Raw genomic sequence first — 19,568 nt, 5'->3', positions numbered from 1 at the left:
GTTTAGGCTATCTTTTTCTTAAACATAGGATTAAAAGACAGGTTATATATACCTTGAATATGTAAAGTGTTTTTGCAGTAATCGACTAGCTAGAACCATTTATTTGGCAGCTGTTACTAGCCTGACGATGACTGCTCTTAGACGATGGTTTGGGTTTGACATTTGAATCAATTTGAAGATTAGTTCTTTATTCTACTGTCAGTGAATGAAGATTCACTGAGCACAATTTGTAAGTTCTATAACACGAGTAAACAGCATTGAGGGATCATAATTTGTAAGTTTAAACTATGTTGAATCTGTCTTGCTTCTCAGGAGCTTTTGAAAGGTTGATAATGTTGAACGCTCTGAATAAGTCCTCGAACAGACCCACAGGCGGCCATCAGTGACACTAACAAACAGATCGTGCTCAGGATCTTTAGCCAATTCCACGTCGAAGAGAACCTTGGAATTTTTGCTCTCACGATGTACATCTCCACGGGTAAAAACACAGTTAGCGGCCAAAATGACATAGCTCCTATCAGACCCAAGAAATCATTGAAGAAAGGGAAGATCATGGCGACAACAGCTGTGACGATGACATAAAGAGTTCTCCAGGTTAGCCGAAAAATACTGAGGGGAACATCACCCAGCAATGGAACTTTGACAGCATGCTCTGATGTTAGGAAGCGGCTTTCCGGCCAACGGTTTCTGCTCCAAGTTTCGATGAAATGGTAAACTGGTTGAGCAAATACCTGCAATATAATTTACGTATACAAATTAAATTGAGATTCAAAACTTGTAGTTTTAGTCATGAGGTTAGGTGAGGATGCTCAATGTCTACAATTAATTGATTGTCTTCATTGGAAGACGTGGCGAATCCATATATGTCTGGTTTAGTTGTTCAAAGAGTCCACAGCTTGTATGGTATTACGTCTCAGACTCTCAGTCCTGGAATATATTGTCTTTGTCCATGTCAGGTAGTCTCTGTTTTGCTCCGTTCAATGAACGGTGGGTCTTGTATTGGAGTCAATGTCCTTTTCTTTAATTTTTCTTTTTTTTTTTATCAAAAAGTTGAATTTGTGTTCCAAATGTTAGAAGCAATGGAAGAATTTATCAGGGCATATAGTACCTGATAAGCACCGATGAGATGAATGACAATACAAATGTTGGCAATATCGATGAGCCAAAATGGTTCGTAGAACCCAGTTAAGAAGTTGCCTGGTGCACTGTTTCCAAAAGCTGCATAGCCCAGAAGTCCACACGCCATGTAAAACATCGTGGTGGTGGAAACTCCTATGGAGGAGGCCTTCTTCATCACCTGGTTCTCCGGAGGGCTTGATCGCAGAGTGTCCTATTTAATTAAGTCAAAGTGAGTCAATTTAAGCATGCATATATTCAATTACACTCGAACCACTTCCTCACCAAACTTCTCCCAGATCAATGAAGATAAAAGTTTCGGCATTTAGCAATAAATTTTCTGCTGACTAAATTTTTAACTGCATCCATGCTCATTTTTAACTTGAATGCAATGCATGCATAACTAATGTACGTACCTGGATCTCAATGAGAACGGTGGAATAAGAATAAGCAAAGGCTATATTTCCGAGAGACTGAAATGTTCTCCAAAGTTTTTCAGTCGCTGTGACATCCACCCCCACTACGACTCCTGTGAGAGTAGTCCTCGCCCGAGGTCCCTCTGCGTAGTCCCAAATCAAACAGATAAAGTGTTAGATTAATTGCGAGATCGAGTTATGTGACAAGCTCGGTGGGTGGGTGCAGACAATTAGAAACCTGCTATTTTGGACACCGAGAGTCCGAGGCCGATGCTGGAGTAAGCCACGGACATGATCGCTGCCACAATGGAGAGCCACGAGATCTTGTGGAAATTAGGCAACTGGGAGAGCAGTATTTGGATGACTGCAAAGATGACCATATTCAGCGTCGTCGACACCTCGCACGTCGCATCTTGTCCGTTCTTGTGAAAGCAGTTGGACTTCTTGATCGCCCTGCATCGCACCATTGCGATTATATTGCATGCGTTTAAAGTAACAGATATCAGATATGGATGGATGGATGGATGGATACCCCATGCTAATAGCGGTTGTGATGGTGTAGCCGATGGAAACTCCAACCAGATTCACGTACTGTGCCCATGCGCAGAACTTACAGTAAACGCTCCCTGTCAAAAAAAAAAAAACGAATATATCATTAACAACTAGCTATTCACGACGCTTTTGAATAGCTACTTCTTTTGTTAACAATTTTTATTTTTACCTAGATTGGCCTCGACAGCATCTTTGTAGCTGTAGCTTCTCTTCCCTTGAGGACTCCTGTAGCAGTCTGCAAGAATGATGGAGCAGTACCAGGTGATGATAGCGAAGATGGCCAGAACAATTGGTCCGGCGATCCAACCCAACTGGGCCGTGGCCCAGGCCAGCGACAGCACTCCCGATCCAATCACCGCCGTGATGATGTGAGCACTTGCAGTGAGCATTGTCCCTATATATATATACAAATATAAATATATGATCCCTCCACTCCATTTACAAATCAAGAAGTTAAAATTTGTAGAAATCTATATTATTACCAGTACGCTTTGCACGGCCATCGTCGTCGAGGAACTCGTCGCGAGAATGATCGCCGACGTCGATCTCTGAGGAGACGTTTACAGCTGTGGGCATGCGTTCTCCGTCTCTATCCACGGCCATGTGGATATGCTTAATTCTAGATCGACAATACTAGTATTTGTTCTTGTATATATAGATGTGATGTCTATATGTTACTATAATACATAAATACATACATACGTTCAATGTCCACTGTTCACAGTTCACAGTTCACAGTTCACAGTTCACACCAATATATATATAGAGTTATTAAATTCTATGCTAGGACCTACACGTCTATGGAGGTAATTAAATAATCGCGTTAATTAATTATAGCATGGAATTACTTCTAACCCAAAACCTTTCATTTCGTTTACCGCTTGGTATATTTTACGCGGATGCCAAAAAATTTTTATGCAACTATGCCCTTTTCCTTTTCCAAATTTGTAGAAAAAGAAAAAGAATCTCTAATGTAACTTTTTTTTCTTTTCCATTTTCGCATTTTAATTTTATTTCAAGATAATTAGAGTTAATTCGGATTAATAATAGGAGTGAGCAAAAAAGATTCAAATAAAATAATAATCGAACTAATTCAAAATTTTAATCTAATTTATTTTAAAGTTTATTTTTTTAAAAAAATATTGATTATTTTAATTAAATTGAGCTGTTTTGATTTTTATTTTGAATTTTAAAAATTGATTAGTTTAGTTCAATTGGTTCGATTTAAATTGAATCTTCAACCATAGCTAATAATTAGTTAATTTAAAAAGATCTTTAGTTAAATTTTAGAAATTTAATATCCTTAAATAGATATTATTTTCATAGAGAACTATAATTTTTTTTTTGGAAATAATATTAAAATTAAATTATTTGTAAGGTAAAGTGAAATTTTAACTCAATAAAAATATTTACTAAGTAATTTGTTAAATTTTAAATTTTTTATGAAAAATATTAGGTCAAGTATTCTTACTTCTCCGTTGTTCTTATCAAACCCAGCATAAAATTTTAAATAAAAAAAATGTAAGTGGACCTAACCCAGTGAATGACGACTATATCAGTTATTTTGATATTTAAATTCGATATAGATTAAATTGTACAAGTGAGTTTTTTTATTTCCTGATCTCGCGCAAGATAAGAATTCATCGATATTTTTAATTTCATCAATCTTCTTCTTCTGGCTGGATACTCCATGAAAATAAATCAATAATTTTTTCGCTACATATATATATATATAAAATATACAAAAGTAAAAGTTTATACATAAAATCAATGAAAGATATTTAAAAATATTAATTAATCAATAAATTATACATAAAATTATTCACAATATTATCTACAATAAATGTTTTGCCCATTGCATGCTCAAAAATTAGACTTTTGGATAATTATAATTACTTGATTTTATTAAAATATTAATGAGTAATTACTTTAAAAAAAATCGGTAAATCTTAGTAGCTGGCCGGCTAAAAATTAAATGACATGGTAATTTTTCTTACCAAGTCAATGTTATGTTTAAAAAAAAATTATAAAAGGTACCTTTTACTAGAATGAATATTTGTGTAAATTGTACAAAATAATAAAATGAATATTTGTGACAAATAAAAATTATAGCATGAAACTTGCACCGTGTGTTACATCAATACAATGCAATCTTAAAGTATTAAATTTGAATAGTTGAGCCACTCTTTCTATTATGTTTGCTTGTCCGGTATATAATTATATATGGTCTAGTAAACATACAAACAATCTAATAGAGAAATATATGTATATTTGTGTGGATGGATCCCATCCCATAGCTTCTTGTGAGATGCAAGCTCTAATTTAGATTCTAATTTGAGAATTTGATTTTTTCTTACGAATGTAAAGCTACTAAATTAGGGTTGATTCAATATGATATATCGAATTTTGTATACGATACTGTATACTGTTGTCACGGCCCGGGGAAGTCCCCGTAAGAAGAAATTTCAGCAGTATCTCTTCTGTATCGGTGACAATCTGAATCCTCAATACAATACAAAATCCCCAACCAACACGGTTGGAATATATACACACAAGCAAACAAACATTCCACGTAGTTTATATACTCAGCTTACCCAGCTGGAATAAAATATCATAAAATAAACAACATTCCACGCAGTTTAAAATAGTATAGCCTTCGGCTGACTTTACAATATGAAAAGAAATCGAAAACAACATCCAAACTTACTTCTTCTGCCTATCGGTAGGCGCGTAGCTAAATATACCAAATAGAAAAACCACCGAGCAAGTAAAAGTTCAACCATTACAATGCCTTAAGACAAAACACAAAAATCAGAGTGCAAAACCAGTACAAGTCTGAAACATAACTCTAAGCAAATAAACAGAAAACCAAAAGACCAAAGCGAAAATCCTTGTGGCAAGGGGACTAGCAACTGGAACCTCCTGATGGCATCAACCTGAAATAAGAATAATCAATGGGGTGAGTTCAAGAACTCAGTGGATACCGGATAGACATGCATAATAAGATATAACTAATAGTAATAATTATATGGTACAGTTTCCTGAATAAAAGTAGGAAATGCAGACTGAGAAGACTGAAGAAAATTGTACTCACTAGGACCTCCTATCTGAATATAAGGGTCGTCAGATTAGATACAAAATGTCACCTGTATGCATGTTAAACATATGCAACCCAAACAAATACAGCATCCAAAATACAACAATCACAAACAATAAATGCAATCCATGCATATGATGCAAAAATGACATGTGTCACCCCTGACGCCAGTCAGCCATCTCACACGCGATGGTGAGACCGAGTGGATAGGGCTATGACAACTGTGCACTCTGCCATCACTGCTCTTGAGTAACCGAGTTGATAGGATACTGTCGGAGTACATCTATCCTCCTACCCCAAACAGAGTGGGGGAACTCAATGCTCTCATCTCCCTGTATCATAGTCAAGGGGAGGGATCTCTGCCCGCTACACGCTGCAGTCATCGCTACCCATGAGTGGACCAGCAGAGCCCTGACAAAGCAAACTGCACACACCCTACCTGATGTACCACTAACCCATGAGTGGTTGTGTGTGTAGATCATGTAACTGGCGATGTGCTCAACAATAATGGAGCCGACAATCGCTCAGCATGCAATCATGCAAGATGGTGCATGACACTAAACATGTAGATACTGATAGTATACACCTCCATATAAAATGCACCAAAAAGGAAATAAATCATAACATGATCTAGGAATCATAAATCTATATACACAAATCAGATATGACAAATAATAAGTCTACTACACTGTAGGTCAATGTATGCCACTATTTCTAAGAACAGGAGTACACGTGGCAACAATTAAGATGATATAAGCATTAATGTATAACAGATAAGAATATAAGCATATTACAAGGACCAAATAGTGACATACCAAAGCAAATGCAAACATAATCATTGCTACTAGCTATATACTATTATGCATATCTAAAATGGCTATATCAAAGAGATAAGTCAAAAGTACCCACCTCAAAAAGAAGATCGTATCCAAAAATCCTACGTCGAGACGCCCATCTCGAATCAAAGTCCTGTAATACATGATATATAATTTAGCTAATCATATAAACAACAACTAGCTAAATTTAGAACCCAGATTAATTAGGGAAAACCCCAATCGAAATAATTAACCTAACTCATTAATCTAATTAGGTTTAACTCAATCCATGATTCTTTCACATCAACCCTACTTATGAGTTAATCAATTTAATCATGGCAATCCTCTACGATCAATACACACTTAATTCATCCACACTATCAATTGGGTAATAACTCCATCCCTACCACAATTGAGTATTAGATCTAATTCTATGATACACACCTTAAATCTGAAATAAAATCTAATTACCAAATCATTACCTCTTCTTTTGCGGTGATCGATGGTGGCACAACTCTAACCCGCCACTAGTAGAGACGGTAATTGGTTGTCGACGGTGAGGTGGCCGGAACCAAATGAAATCGCTGATCCTCCAAGACAATAACCCTAATCAGCATCATGTGAGGATCATGGTCAGCAATCACACGGAGACAGGACAGGAGATGGAGATGCTCACCTTGCTAGCTGCTTAGCGGGCGATCTGACGAATAGTGGTGGTAGGAAGGTGGCAACTGGTTGGGACCGGGGCCTGCTCCAGTGAAGAGGGAATCGGGCTGAATGCTAGGGCACAACGATGAGTAGGAGAGAATCGGGTTGAAAGCTAGGGCACATCGATGAATAGGAGAGAATCAGCTGCCGACGCTAGGGCACAGATCCTCTCCTTGGCCAAAGATGACTCCGAGGAAGGAAGGAAGAAGCTTGGCTGGCGGTGGTTCGGTGGCTAGGGCACGGAAGGATGCTGGCTTCGATGTCGCAGGAGCAAAAGGGGAAGAGGAGAAGGAAGGGTTGTCGGTGTCGCAAAGGAGGAGTCGGCGGTGCTCGAGCGGACGAGAGGAAGAGAAGTGGCGTCAGCGAAGAGGTGGTCGGGCGTTGCTCGGCGTCGCGAGAGAGAGGGGAGGAGACGACATGGGATTAGGGCATGGGAGAAACAAAGGAAAAGATAAAAATAAAGGAAAAGAAAATAAAGAAATTAAATATTTCCTCATTAAAATAAGGTAGCTTAAACAGGCTTTCCACTGACCCAATAACTTATCCCCTTAACATACGTCATACGAGCTCCGATTAAATCAAAAAAAATTTCTAAAAATTTCGTTAAGGTTATTCGCCTATTAAACTTATTATTAAATCTTTATTTGGGGTACTGTATTTTACATTCTCCCTCACTAATAAAAATTTGGTCCCCAAAATTCGTTATTTACCATCAGCAAATACTAGCAATAACCAGCCAAATAAATGCTGAATAGAATTTAACCCATATACCTCAAGTAAAAAGATGGGGGTATCGAGCTCAAATCGTATCCTCGAGCTCCCAGGTAGCCTCCTCATTAGAATGATACTGTCATCCAACTTTAACCAGCCGGATAGTCTTGTTCCGCAGCTGACGCTCTTTATGGTCCAGAATCCGTACCGGAATCTCCTCGTAGGTAACGTCAGGCTGAATGGAAACTGATATATCTGATAGAACATGTGCGGGGTCGGGTACATATCTCTTTATCATAGACACATGGAATACATCATGAATGCCTGTTAGACACGGTGGTAGTGCTAGACCGTAAGTTACCGCTCCAATCCTCTCCAAGATTTGGAAGGGTCTAATGTATCGTGGAGCTAGTTTACCTCAGAGACCAAATCTCTTCACCCTTTTCATGGGTGAGACCCTCAAAAATACATGGTTGCTAGTAGATAACTCCAAGGGTCTCCATCTTCGATCAGCATAACTCTTCTGATGATCCTGCGCCTCAGACATCCTCCTTTTGATAGTGCAGACCAACTCTGCCTCCTACTGAGCTCTCTGAGGTCCTAGCAGCTGGGCCTCCCCAACCTCCTCCCAGAGGATGAGTGTCCAACAAGGTCAACCATACAATGTTTCAAACGGTGCTATCTGAATAGTTGAATGATAGCTATTGTGTAGGCGAACTCTATTAATGGCAGGTGGTCCTCCCAGCTGCCTCTGAAATCCATAACGCAAGACCTCAACAAGTCCTCTAATATCTGGATGGTCCGCTTTGATTGTTCATCTGTCTGTGGATGGAATGATGTGCTAAATCGGAGCTGTGTGCCCAAGGTCTGCTGCAGACTCTGCCAGAACCGGGATGTAAACCTTGATATAATGCTCAAAGGAACACCATGCAATTTGATGATATCCAGAAAATACAACTCTGTCAATCGGTCCAGAGAATCGGTCTTCCGAATTGGTAAGAAATGTGCGGATTTGGTTAATCGGTCAACGACTACCCAAATCACGTCATGAACTCATCGTGTCCTAGGCAATCCCACCACAAAATCCATAGTGATGTGCTCCCATTTCCACTCTGGAATTGGAATCCTCTGAAGTAATCCGGCAGGTCTCTAGTGCTTGGTCTTCACCTGCTGACATACTAGACATCTAGCTACAAACTCCGCGATGTCTTTCTTTATGTCGTTCCACCAATAGGAACACCTCAAATCTTGATACATGCGAGTTCTTCTTGGGTGGATCGCAAATCGAGAGCGATGTGCCTCCTGAAGTAGTTCCTCCAAGACCAGGTGAGATTGAGGTACGCATAATCTGTCTCAGAAATAAATAATGCCCTCCTCATCTCGGGTGAACTCGGTCTGTTGCCCGGAAGCTATCTGGCTGCCAATAGACTGTAAGTGCTGATCACCGGTCTGGGCCTCTCGGATCCTCGTCCTGATCGACGACTGAGCAACCATGGTAACCAAAATACCTTGCTTTGTCTGTCTTTGCTCCTGAAGGCCCAACTCAGAGAAACCCTGAATTAAGTCTGTGACTAAAGCTCGGTGGCAAGCTAAAGTCCCTCTGGACTTCCGGCTAAGTGCATCGGCAACCACATTAGCTTTTCCTGAGTGGCAGCTAATGGTACAATCATAATCCTTCAGGAACTCCATCCATCTCCTCTATCAGAGATTGAGTTCCTTCTAGGTTAAAAGATATTTGAGACTCTTATGATCAGTGAGAATCTCAAATGTAATACAATATAAATGATACCGCCAAATCTTCAAAGCAAAGATAATAACGGCTATCTCCAAATCATGTACTAGGTAGTTCTTCTCATACTCCTTCAACTAACAAAAGGCATAGGAGACTACCCTGCCGTGTTGCATCAAAACAACGTCCAAACCCTATAGAGAAGCGTCGATGTAGAGCATAAATCCGCCCTCTCCGGAGGGTAAAACTAGTACTGGTGCCGACACTAATCTCTGTTTTAGTTCCTGGAAGCTGGTCTCGTAGGCTTTAGACCACATGAACTTCATGCATTTTATAGTCAGGCGTGTCAGGGGCATAGTAATGTAAGAGAAACCCTCAACAAACCATCTGTAATATCCGGCCAATCCCAATAAACTGCGAATCTCCTAAACTGATTTCGGCTGCTCCCAGCTGGTGACAACCTCAATTTTCTGAGGGTCTATGGAAATACCTCGGCTGGAAACCACGTGTCCCAGCAAACCGACTGAGGATAGCCAGAAAGCACACTTGCTGAACTTCGCATATAGACGATGTTGTCGAAGAGTCTCCAAGACTATGCGAAGATGCTGTGCATGCTCCTCCTCGGACGCGAGTAGATTAGAATGTCGTCGATGAAAACGATAACGAACTAATCTAGATACTCCAGAAAGATATGGTTCATCAAATCTATAAACACCGCTAGAGCATTGGTAAGCCTAAATGACATTACCAAGAACTCATAATGTCCGCATCTGGTGCAGAATGTTGTCTTCTGAATATCAGAATCTTTGACTCTTAGCTGATGATATCCGGATCGTAGATCAATCTTAGAATACACTGATGTACCTTTGAGCTGATCAAATAAATCTTTGATCCATGGTAAGGGATACTTATTTCGGACGGTCACGACATTCAGCTGTCTATAATCGATGCATAACCTCAGAGTACCATCCTTTTTCTTGATGAACAATACCGAAGAACCCCACGGAGATACACTAGGGCGAATAAATCCCCTGTCCAATAACTCATGGAGTTGGATCTTTAGCTCATCCAACTCTTTCAGTGCTATATGGTAAGGTGCTTTCGTTGCTGGCGTGGTCCCCGGAATTAGCTCAATAGCAAACTCCACTTGCCTTCGGGGAGGCAAGCCTGGTAGTTTATCTGGAAATACATCTGGATACTTTTGGACCACTAGAATGTCTGAGAGCTGAGATCTAGTGTCGTCATCGGTATTAATTAACGACAATAGAAATCCCTGACAACCATGTGACAGTAGCTTCTGAGCCTGAATCGTAGAAATGGTCGATATTGTTAGTTAGAGCCCTAGAGCCAATCATTTGATGATTGTATGGACTCATGTATATCATATTCTTGTATATTAATAAAGGTATTTGTTTGGTTATTATACTTATTTATATTAGTGCCAAATAGACTAAGTATAATAGCGTGCTTGAGTAGAAGGTTCATACCTATATCAATCGATTAGTTGAATCGATAGTGAGATGATATAGGGAACACTACTCTAAATCATTCCTAGTCGAGTATAAGCATTCAGGGACAATGTTAATACAATAAGACTAGCATGTAGGTCAGCTCGATGACTTGATCTCACAAGTCATGGATATAGAGATATCAAGCTGACACATGGGTATGCATTAGAGAATGTATACTGAATGACCCGCCATGAGAAAGTATCATGGATCGTTATATGAGTGTCATATACTTTCTCATGTGGCTATTAGTATGACTATTAGTCCTTAGACCTGAAGTCACCATGGATCCCTACATAAGGAGTTATGTACTTTAGTTTCGTCAAACGTCACCCGTAACTGGGTGGACTATAAAGGCGATTACTGGGTATGTAACAAATTATGCGGAGGGATGTGAGTGATGTAGATGGAATCTATCCCTCCCATATGACGGGAGCGACATCGGTATTCTTGATAGAGTGAGACCACTAAGTGCATGGCCATGCCCAAATGAGTCAACATTAGATGTTGAGCTCATTTGATCGAGTGAGTCTACTTGGAGTTCAAGATTTAGATTGATTAGAGGATGACACGGTCTATGCCTCATATTGATCAATCTAGATGTTTAGGATAGAAGGACACTTGTCATTATTTTGTGAGGAGTCACAATTAGTAGTCACAAGGTGATGTTGGATCTCGACATTCTTGTAACTTGGGTAGTAATGATGTGTTGCTAGATACCGCTCATTACTTATGCTCCTAAATGGGTTTAGGGCATTGCCAACGTTACAAGAACCTATAGGGTCACACACTTAGGACAAATAGATGGAGATTAGGTTCATATGATGAACCAAGAGGATTAGATTTATTTGATAAATCAAATTGGATTAAGAGTAATCCTAATTGGGCTAACTTGAGTTCGACTCAAGTTGATTCATGTATTTAATAAGTCTAATTTAGATTATAACTTATTAAATCAATTTAATTTAATGAATTAGATTCATTATATTAAATTAGCTCGAATCAAATGGTTGGATTAGATCAACCATGGTAGAGATTGAGTCAAGTTTGACTTGACTAGAGAAGGAAGACCAAAGGTCAATTTTGACTTGACCTTTTGCCACCTCATTGGTGAGTTGGCATTAGGTGGACCAATGATGATATTCCACATCATCATGGATGCCACCTCATGGAAGTTACAAAGCCATTTTCTTATTAACTTCACATTAATTGCATTTAATGGGGAGTTACTCTAGAAGAAAGTGGCCGGCCACTTTGTGAATGAGTGTGAATTCATTTTTCATTCACTTGTGTGCATCTTCCTCCTTCTTCCTCTCAAGCTCTCCCTCTCCTCCTTGCTTGGCCGAATCTCACCAAGGTGCTAGCACACCTTTGTGTGAGGTTTTCTCCACCTACATGTCCGTGTGGATACTTCTAGAGGACCAGCGCTTGACGGTCTAGAGATCCGGCAACTCTTTGGATGAGCGGGATAAGCGAAAGGCACGCTTCGAAGGTATAACTCTTATCTAGTGTAGATCTAAAGGTTTTACAAACTCGTACAAGAAAAGGTTTTTCGAAAAGTTTTTGTTTACGAATCTTTGCACGGATCTACGGCTTTGGGTGACTCGGGGTTTCCGCAACGCGAAAAATGATTTTCGCGGCCCGAAGAACCCAACAGTGGTATCAGAGCCACGTGCAAAGACTTGTACGAGTTCGTTTGTATTTTTATGAAAAATATACCTTCTGTAATTTTCTGTAAAAATTGAGTTTTTAGAGTTTTTATGAGTAATTTTTCCGTAGAAGCGAAGCACAAGTGTCTCGGCACTTGTAGGCTTCGGCTACCGGAAAGTTTTCCTTTAAACGGCTTCGTTTTGCCCCAAATCCGTTTGGGACAGCGGGGTCGGGTGCCATTAGATCGCTTAGGAGCAACTCGCGATGGTTAGATCGCGGGTAGGGGTACTGCCCCTAACCCCGCAAGGGGATTTGCTCCGCGATTGCACCCGAAATCGCTAAAAACGAACCCGCCGGGAAGATTTTTCCGAAACGGCAATGTCTCGACCCAAATCGTTTTGGGACAGCGGGTTTAGGCGCTGTTGGATCGCAAAGGAACCCTCGCGATGGTTAGATCGCGGGTAGGGGCGATGCCCCTGGGCCCCGCAAGGGGATCCGTTCCGCGATTGCGCCCGAAACCGCTAAACGGGACCGCCGGGAAATTTTATTCGTAAAAATTGTAAAAATTAATTTTAAAATTATAGAAAATTATGAAAATATATAATTTTGAATTATATATTAATTTTGTGATAGTCATGGCCCAAAGCCCAATATGATTGGTTGTGTTGTAATTCATAATACGGCCTGCGTGCCGTTATGTGTTTTATTATATTCGCGACCTGCGCATCGTGCCTTCTCTTATTTTCTTGTTGTAAATTAGATTTAGACTCGAATGTAACTCGAGTTTCAAATTGTAATGTACAAATTGGAGCGGTGGAGGGTCCACACGAGACGGAGTTCCGAGGCGGGCACGAGCAACACAAGGTGGTCAAAGGGAAGAGTTTGAAGAAGTTGTTGACCCTAGGTTGACCAATCGATCTTCTCATTGGCTTGAGAAGATCGTAGTAGGGCCATGACTAAATCACAAATAGATTAATTAATTGCTTGTGTATGTGATGCATATTTAATAAGTAGTTAATTAATTAGTGCCTTACGATTAGATTAGATATAAGTCGTGCACATGATGCACCCTTGCGATTAGATTAGATCTAAGTCGTGCACAAGATGCATCCCTTTCGATTAGATTAGATCTCAATCGACTCAACTCTAATGCCTAACCGTGCCGTGATACTTATCACTACCTCGATCACATGTATTGTTGAATCTGCCAAAGCAGAGCAATACATATTATCTTGGTAGGGTACGGAGGGACAATCTTGGTCCCGTCTATCAACGCATGGGTGAATACAAACTCAATTAGATTGAGTATTCATAGTTACTCGGTTGGATCGAGTCAACTATAGGCATTCTTCCAATAGTTGGAAAGATAGGACAAAATCACATCTATATTAACTCTCGGGCGTATTAGCCAAAGCTAACTCGAGTTTTAATATAAATGCGGATATTGATTCTATAAACAAGAGTTGCATAGAGATGTAATTGGTAATCGTTACCTACCGATCATACTAAGCCTTGGGCGTATTAGCCAAAGCTAACTCAAGGGTTAGTATGATGTGGATCTTGTCCCACAAGAATTTTAGAATTCAGTGGGAGCATCATTTAATTAATTGCCTAATTAAATGATTTTAAAGAATATGATATTTATTTCTGCAAATTTTCTGTTGTAGATAACCATGACGTCGAACACGAATTCCTTCTCCCTGCGATCTGTCCTTGAGAAGGACAAGCTCAACGGAGCGAATTTCCTGGACTGGTACAGGAACTTGAGAATAGTTCTCACCCAGGAGCGTAAGCTGTACGTTCTGGAGCAACCCATTCCGGAGGCTCCTCCTGCCAATGCCCCGCGAGCCGACAAAGATGCTTACAAGAAACATCAAGACGACGCATTAGATGTGTCCTGTCTAATGCTCGCGACCATGAACTCAGAGCTTCAGAAGCAACATGAGTTGATGGGCGCTTTTGATATGGTTGAGCATCTTCGCCAACTATATCAGGGACAAGCGAGGCATGAGAGATTTGAGATCTCTAAGGCACTGTTTCAGTGCAAGATGTCAGACGGGGCTCCTGTAGGTCCTTATGTACTCAAGATGATTGGGTACATAGAGAACCTACAAAGACTGGGGTTCCCACTTGGCCAAGAGCTGGCCACTGACTTGATCTTGCAGTCCTTGCCGGATAGCTATAGTCAATTCGTTCTCAACTATAACATGAACGAGATTGACAAGCCACTGCCCGAGCTACTTAGTATGTTACGAACTGCTGAGATTAACCTTAAGAAGGTTAAGCCATTCTGATGGTACAGAAGCACAAGGGCAAGGGCAAGCCCAGGTAAGGGAAAGTCCCAAACCAAGGGCAAAGGCAAGGCACTGAAGCCTAAAGGAGGGGTCGCCAAGGATGCTACCTGCTTCCACTGCGGTCAGAAGCGAAGTGAGACTTCCACTTCAGGTATATATGTTATAGAAGTCAATCTATCTATTTCTACATCATGGGTATTAGATCTCGGATGTGCTTCTCACATTTGTACTGATGTGCAGGCGCTGAGAAATAGCAGAGCATTGGCAAAGGGCGAGGTGGACCTACGAGTAGGCAATGGAGCACGGGTTGCTGCTGTTGCTGTAGGAACTTATCAGCTATCTCTACGCTCGGGGCTTGTACTAGATTTAGATGATTTATGTGCCTGCCTTACTAAGAACATAGTTCTTGTTTAGACAAGAAAGGATACTCTTTTATAATAAAAGACAAATGTTGTTCTGTATATTTAAAAGATATGTTCTATTGTAGTGCACCTCTAATAAACGGACTCTATATTCTAGACCTTGAGAGCCCTATCTATAACATTAGTACCAAGAGGTTCAAGTCAAATGACATGAACCAAACCTACCTCTGGCACTGTCGCTTAGGTCATATAAATGACAAGCGCTTATCCCAGCTCCATAAGGATGGTTTGCTGGACTCATTTGATTTTGAATCATATGAGATATGCGAGTCATGCCTACGAGGCAAGATGACCAAAACCCCCTTTAGTGGGCATAGCGAGAGAGCAACTGATTTGTTAGGACTCATACATAGTGATGTATGTGGCCCTTTCAATGTTGCTGCTAGAGGCGGTTATAGGTACTTCATCACATTTACTGATGATTTCAGTAGATACGGTTATGTGTACTTGATGACACATAAGTCTGAATCCTTTGAAAAGTTCAAAGAATTCAAGAATGAAGTGAAAAAACTTGGCAAGAGTATTAAGGTACTTCGATCAGATCGAGGTGGTGAATACTTAAGCCATGAGTTTCGTGACTACTTAGCTGAGTGTGGGATTTTATCTCAACTCACTCCTCCTGGAACACCACAGTGGAATGGTGTATCCGAAAGAAGGAATCGTACCTTATTAGATATGGTACGATCTATGATGAGTCACACAGATCTTCCGACATATCTATGGGGATATGCTCTAGACACGGCAGCTTTCATACTCAACCGAGTTCCATCAAAGGCCGTGATAAAGACACCATATAGGATATGGACTGGGAGAGATGCCCAGGTGTCTTTCATGAGGATTTGGGGCTGTAAGGCTTACGTAAGACGTCAAGTCTCAGACAAATTAGGACCCAAATCCGACAAGTGCTATTTGATTGGATATCCCAAGGAAACTAAGGGATATTACTTCTACATTCCCAGTCAGCACAAGGTAGACTGGGGTCTTTCTAGAAAGGACTTTGTTTCTAGAAAGACTAGTGGAGCGCTCGATCTTGAAGAAGTTCAAGATGCGAACAATAGCACTGATGCCCAGAGGGAAATTGGAACCACAAAGTGTTGTGGATGATGTTCCACAAAGAGTTGAGGAACAACCAGTTCAAGTAGACATACCTCTTTGCACGTCGTCAGCCCGAGAGATACTCATTTCTCTTGTCGACCATGATGACATTGTGCTCATAGAGGATGAGCCTACCACCTATCAAGAAGTCGTGATGAGACCAGATTTTGAGAAATGGCTAGAAGCCATGAGATCCGAGATAGAATCCATGTACACCAACCAAGTATGGACTTTGGTTGATCCACCAAGGGTAAAACCCATTGGGTGCAAGTGGGTCTTTAAGAGAAAGACATGGATGGACTTATCTATAAGGGTCGTTTGGTAGCTAAAGGTTTCAAGCGATTCATGGTATTGACTATGATGAAACCTTTTCTCCGATGGCGATGTTTAAGTCCATTCGGATCATGCTTGCTATTACCTACCATGACTATGAGATATGGAAGATGGATGTCAAAACCGCGTTTGAATGGAAACCTACTCGAGGATGTGTACATGACACAACCGAGGGTTTTGTAGATCCACATAATACTGTGCAAGTCGCATAGGTCCATTTATGGACTAAAGCAAGCTTCTCGGAGCTGGAATCTTCGATTTGATGATGAGATCAAACAGTTTGGTTTCATCAAGAACGAAGATGAGCCTTGTGTCTACAAGAAGGTTGTAGGGGACATAGTTGTCTTCCTCATATTATATGTGGATGACATACTACTCATTGGGAAGGACATCCCTATGCTTCAGTCTGTCAAGACCTGGCTAGGGAGTTGCTTCTCAATGAAGGACTTAGGTGAGACATCCCGTATTCTAGGGATACAGATCTATAGAGATAGATCTAAGAGATTGCTTGGCCTAAGTCAGAGTACATATATTGACAAGGTACTCCTTCGGTTTGCCATGCAGAACTCCAAGAAGGGATTTCTGCCTATGTCACATGGCGTGAGTCTTTCGAAGACTCAAGGTCCCTCTTCTAGAGAGGAGAGAGACCGCATGGATCAGATCCCTTATGCCTCAGCCATAGGATCGATCATATACGTCATGCTGTGTACTCGACCTGATGTCTAGTATGCTTTGAGCATGACGAGCAGATACCAGTCAGATCCAGGTGAAAGTCACTGGATAGTAGTCAAGAATATTCTTAAGTACTTACGAAGGACTAAAGAATATTTCTTGATATATGGAGGCAATGATGAGCTAACTGTAAAGGGTTACAGTGATGCTAGCTTCCAAACCGACCAGGATGACTATAGATCGCAGTCAGGGTTCGTATTTTGCATTAATGGTGGTGCTGTCAGCTGGAAGAGTTCGAAGCACAACAGAAGCCGAGTACATTGCTGTATCAGAGGCAGCAAAGGAGGCAGTTTGGATCCGCAAGTTCATCACTGAACTTGGGGTGGTTCCTAGCATTGCTGACCCCATTGAGCTCTATTGTGACAACAATGGAGCTATAGCACAGGCGAAGGAACCTCGCTCACACCAGCGGACCAAGCATATACTACGGCGCTTCCATCTCATTCGAGAGATTATCGATAGAGGAGATGTGAAGATTTGCAGAGTACCTACAGAGGCTAACATCGCAGATCCCTTGACCAAGGCTTTGGCACAGAGGAAGCATGATGGTCACACTAGGTCTTTAGGCCTTAGAGCCTATACTGATTGGCACTAGTGCTAGTGGGAGATTGTTAGTTAGAGCCCTAGAGCCAATCATTTGATGATTGTATGGACTCATGTATATCATATTCTTGTATATTAATAAAGGCATTTGTTTGGTTATTATACTTATTTATATTAGTGCCAAATAGACTAAGTATAATAGCGTCCTTGAGTAGAAGGTTCATACCTATATCAATCGATTAGTTGAATCGATAGTGAGATGATATAGGGAACACTACTCTAAATCATTCCTAGTCGAGTATTAGCATTCAGGGACAATGTTAATACAATAAGACTAGCATATAGGTCAGCTCGATGACTTGATCTCACAAGTCATGGATATAGAGATATCAAACTGACACATGGGTATGCATTAGAGAATGTATACTGAATGACCCGCCATGAGAAAGTATCATGGATCGTTATATGAGTGTCATATACTTTCTCATGTGGCTATTAGTATGACTATTAGTCCTTAGACCTGAAGTCACCATGGATCCCTACATAAGGAGTTATGTACTTTAGTTTCGTCAAACGTCACCCGTAACTGGGTGGACTATAAAGGCGATTACTGGGTATGTAACAAATTATGTGGAGGGATGTGAGTGATGTAGATGGGATCTATCCCTCCCATATGACGGGAGCGACATCGGTATTCTTGATAGAGTGAGACCACTAAGTGCATGGCCATGCCCAAATGAGTCAACATTAGATGTTGAGCTCATTTGATCGAGTGAGTCTACTTGGAGTTCAAGATTTAGATTGATTAGAGGATGACACGGTCTATGCCTCATATTGATCAATCTAGATGTTTAGGATAGAAGGACACTTGTCATTATTTTGTGAGGAGTCACAATTAGTAGTCACAAGGTGATGTTGGATCTCGACATTCTTGTAACTTGGGTAGTAATGATGTGTTGCTAGATACCGCTCATTACTTATGCTCCTAAATGGGTTTAGGGCATTGCCAACGTTACAAGAACCTATAGAGTCACACACTTAGGACAAATAGATGGAGATTAGGTTCATATGATGAACCAAGAGGATTAGATTTATTTGATAAATCAAATTGGATTAAGAGTAATCCTAATTGGGCTAACTTGAGTTCGACTCAAGTTGATTCATGTATTTAATAAGTCTAATTTAGATTATAACTTATTAAATCAATTTAATTTAATGAATTAGATTCATTATATTAAATTGGCTCGAATCAAATGGTTGGATTAGATCAACCATGGTAGAGATTGAGTCAAGTTTGACTTGACTAGAGAAGGAAGACCAAAGGTCAATTTTGACTTGACCTTTTGCCACCTCATTGGTGAGTTGGCATTAGGTGGACCAATGATGATATTCCACATCATCATGGATGCCACCTCATGGAAGTTACAAAGCCATTTTCTTATTAACTTCACATTAATTGCATTTAATGGGGAGTTACTCTAGAAGAAAGTGGCCGGCCACTTTGTGAATGGGTGTGAATTCATTTTTCATTCACTTGTGTGCATCTTCCTCCTTCTTCCTCTCAAGCTCTCCCTCTCCTCCTTGCTTGGCCGAATCTCACCAAGTTGCTAGCACACCTTTGTGTGAGGTTTTCTCCACCTACGTGTCCGTGTGGATACTTCTAGAGGACCGGCGCTTGACGGTCTAGAGATTCGGCAACTCCTTGGACGAGCGGGATAAGCGAAAGGCACGCTTCGAAGGTATAACCCTTATCTAGTGTAGATCTAAAGGTTTTACAAACTCGTACAAGAAAAGGTTTTTCGAAAAGTTTTTGTTTACTAATCTTTGCACGGATCTGACTTTGGGTG

At 40.6% G+C, this 19,568-nt stretch overlaps 1 protein-coding gene across 1 annotated transcript; it reads right to left on the bottom strand.

Moving 5' to 3' along the window:
* Positions 1-308: 308 nt before the first annotated feature.
* LOC122041346 (amino acid permease 6-like) lies at positions 309-2,687 on the bottom strand. Its single transcript, XM_042600995.1, has 7 exons — positions 2,567-2,687; positions 2,254-2,478; positions 2,065-2,158; positions 1,771-1,985; positions 1,533-1,675; positions 1,109-1,330; positions 309-731 (listed from the first exon to the last, which is right to left on the bottom strand). The coding sequence occupies exons 1-7, from the start codon at positions 2,685-2,687 to the stop codon at positions 309-311; spliced, it is 1,443 nt and encodes a 480-aa protein (XP_042456929.1).
* Positions 2,688-19,568: the final 16,881 nt, after the last annotated feature.

The sequence above is a fragment of the Zingiber officinale genome, chromosome 1B, assembly GCF_018446385.1.
Source record: "Zingiber officinale cultivar Zhangliang chromosome 1B, Zo_v1.1, whole genome shotgun sequence".
NCBI lineage: Eukaryota > Viridiplantae > Streptophyta > Magnoliopsida > Zingiberales > Zingiberaceae > Zingiber > Zingiber officinale.
Note: the sequence above shows the minus strand (reverse complement) of the source record. Positions and strands in the feature narration are given on the sequence as shown.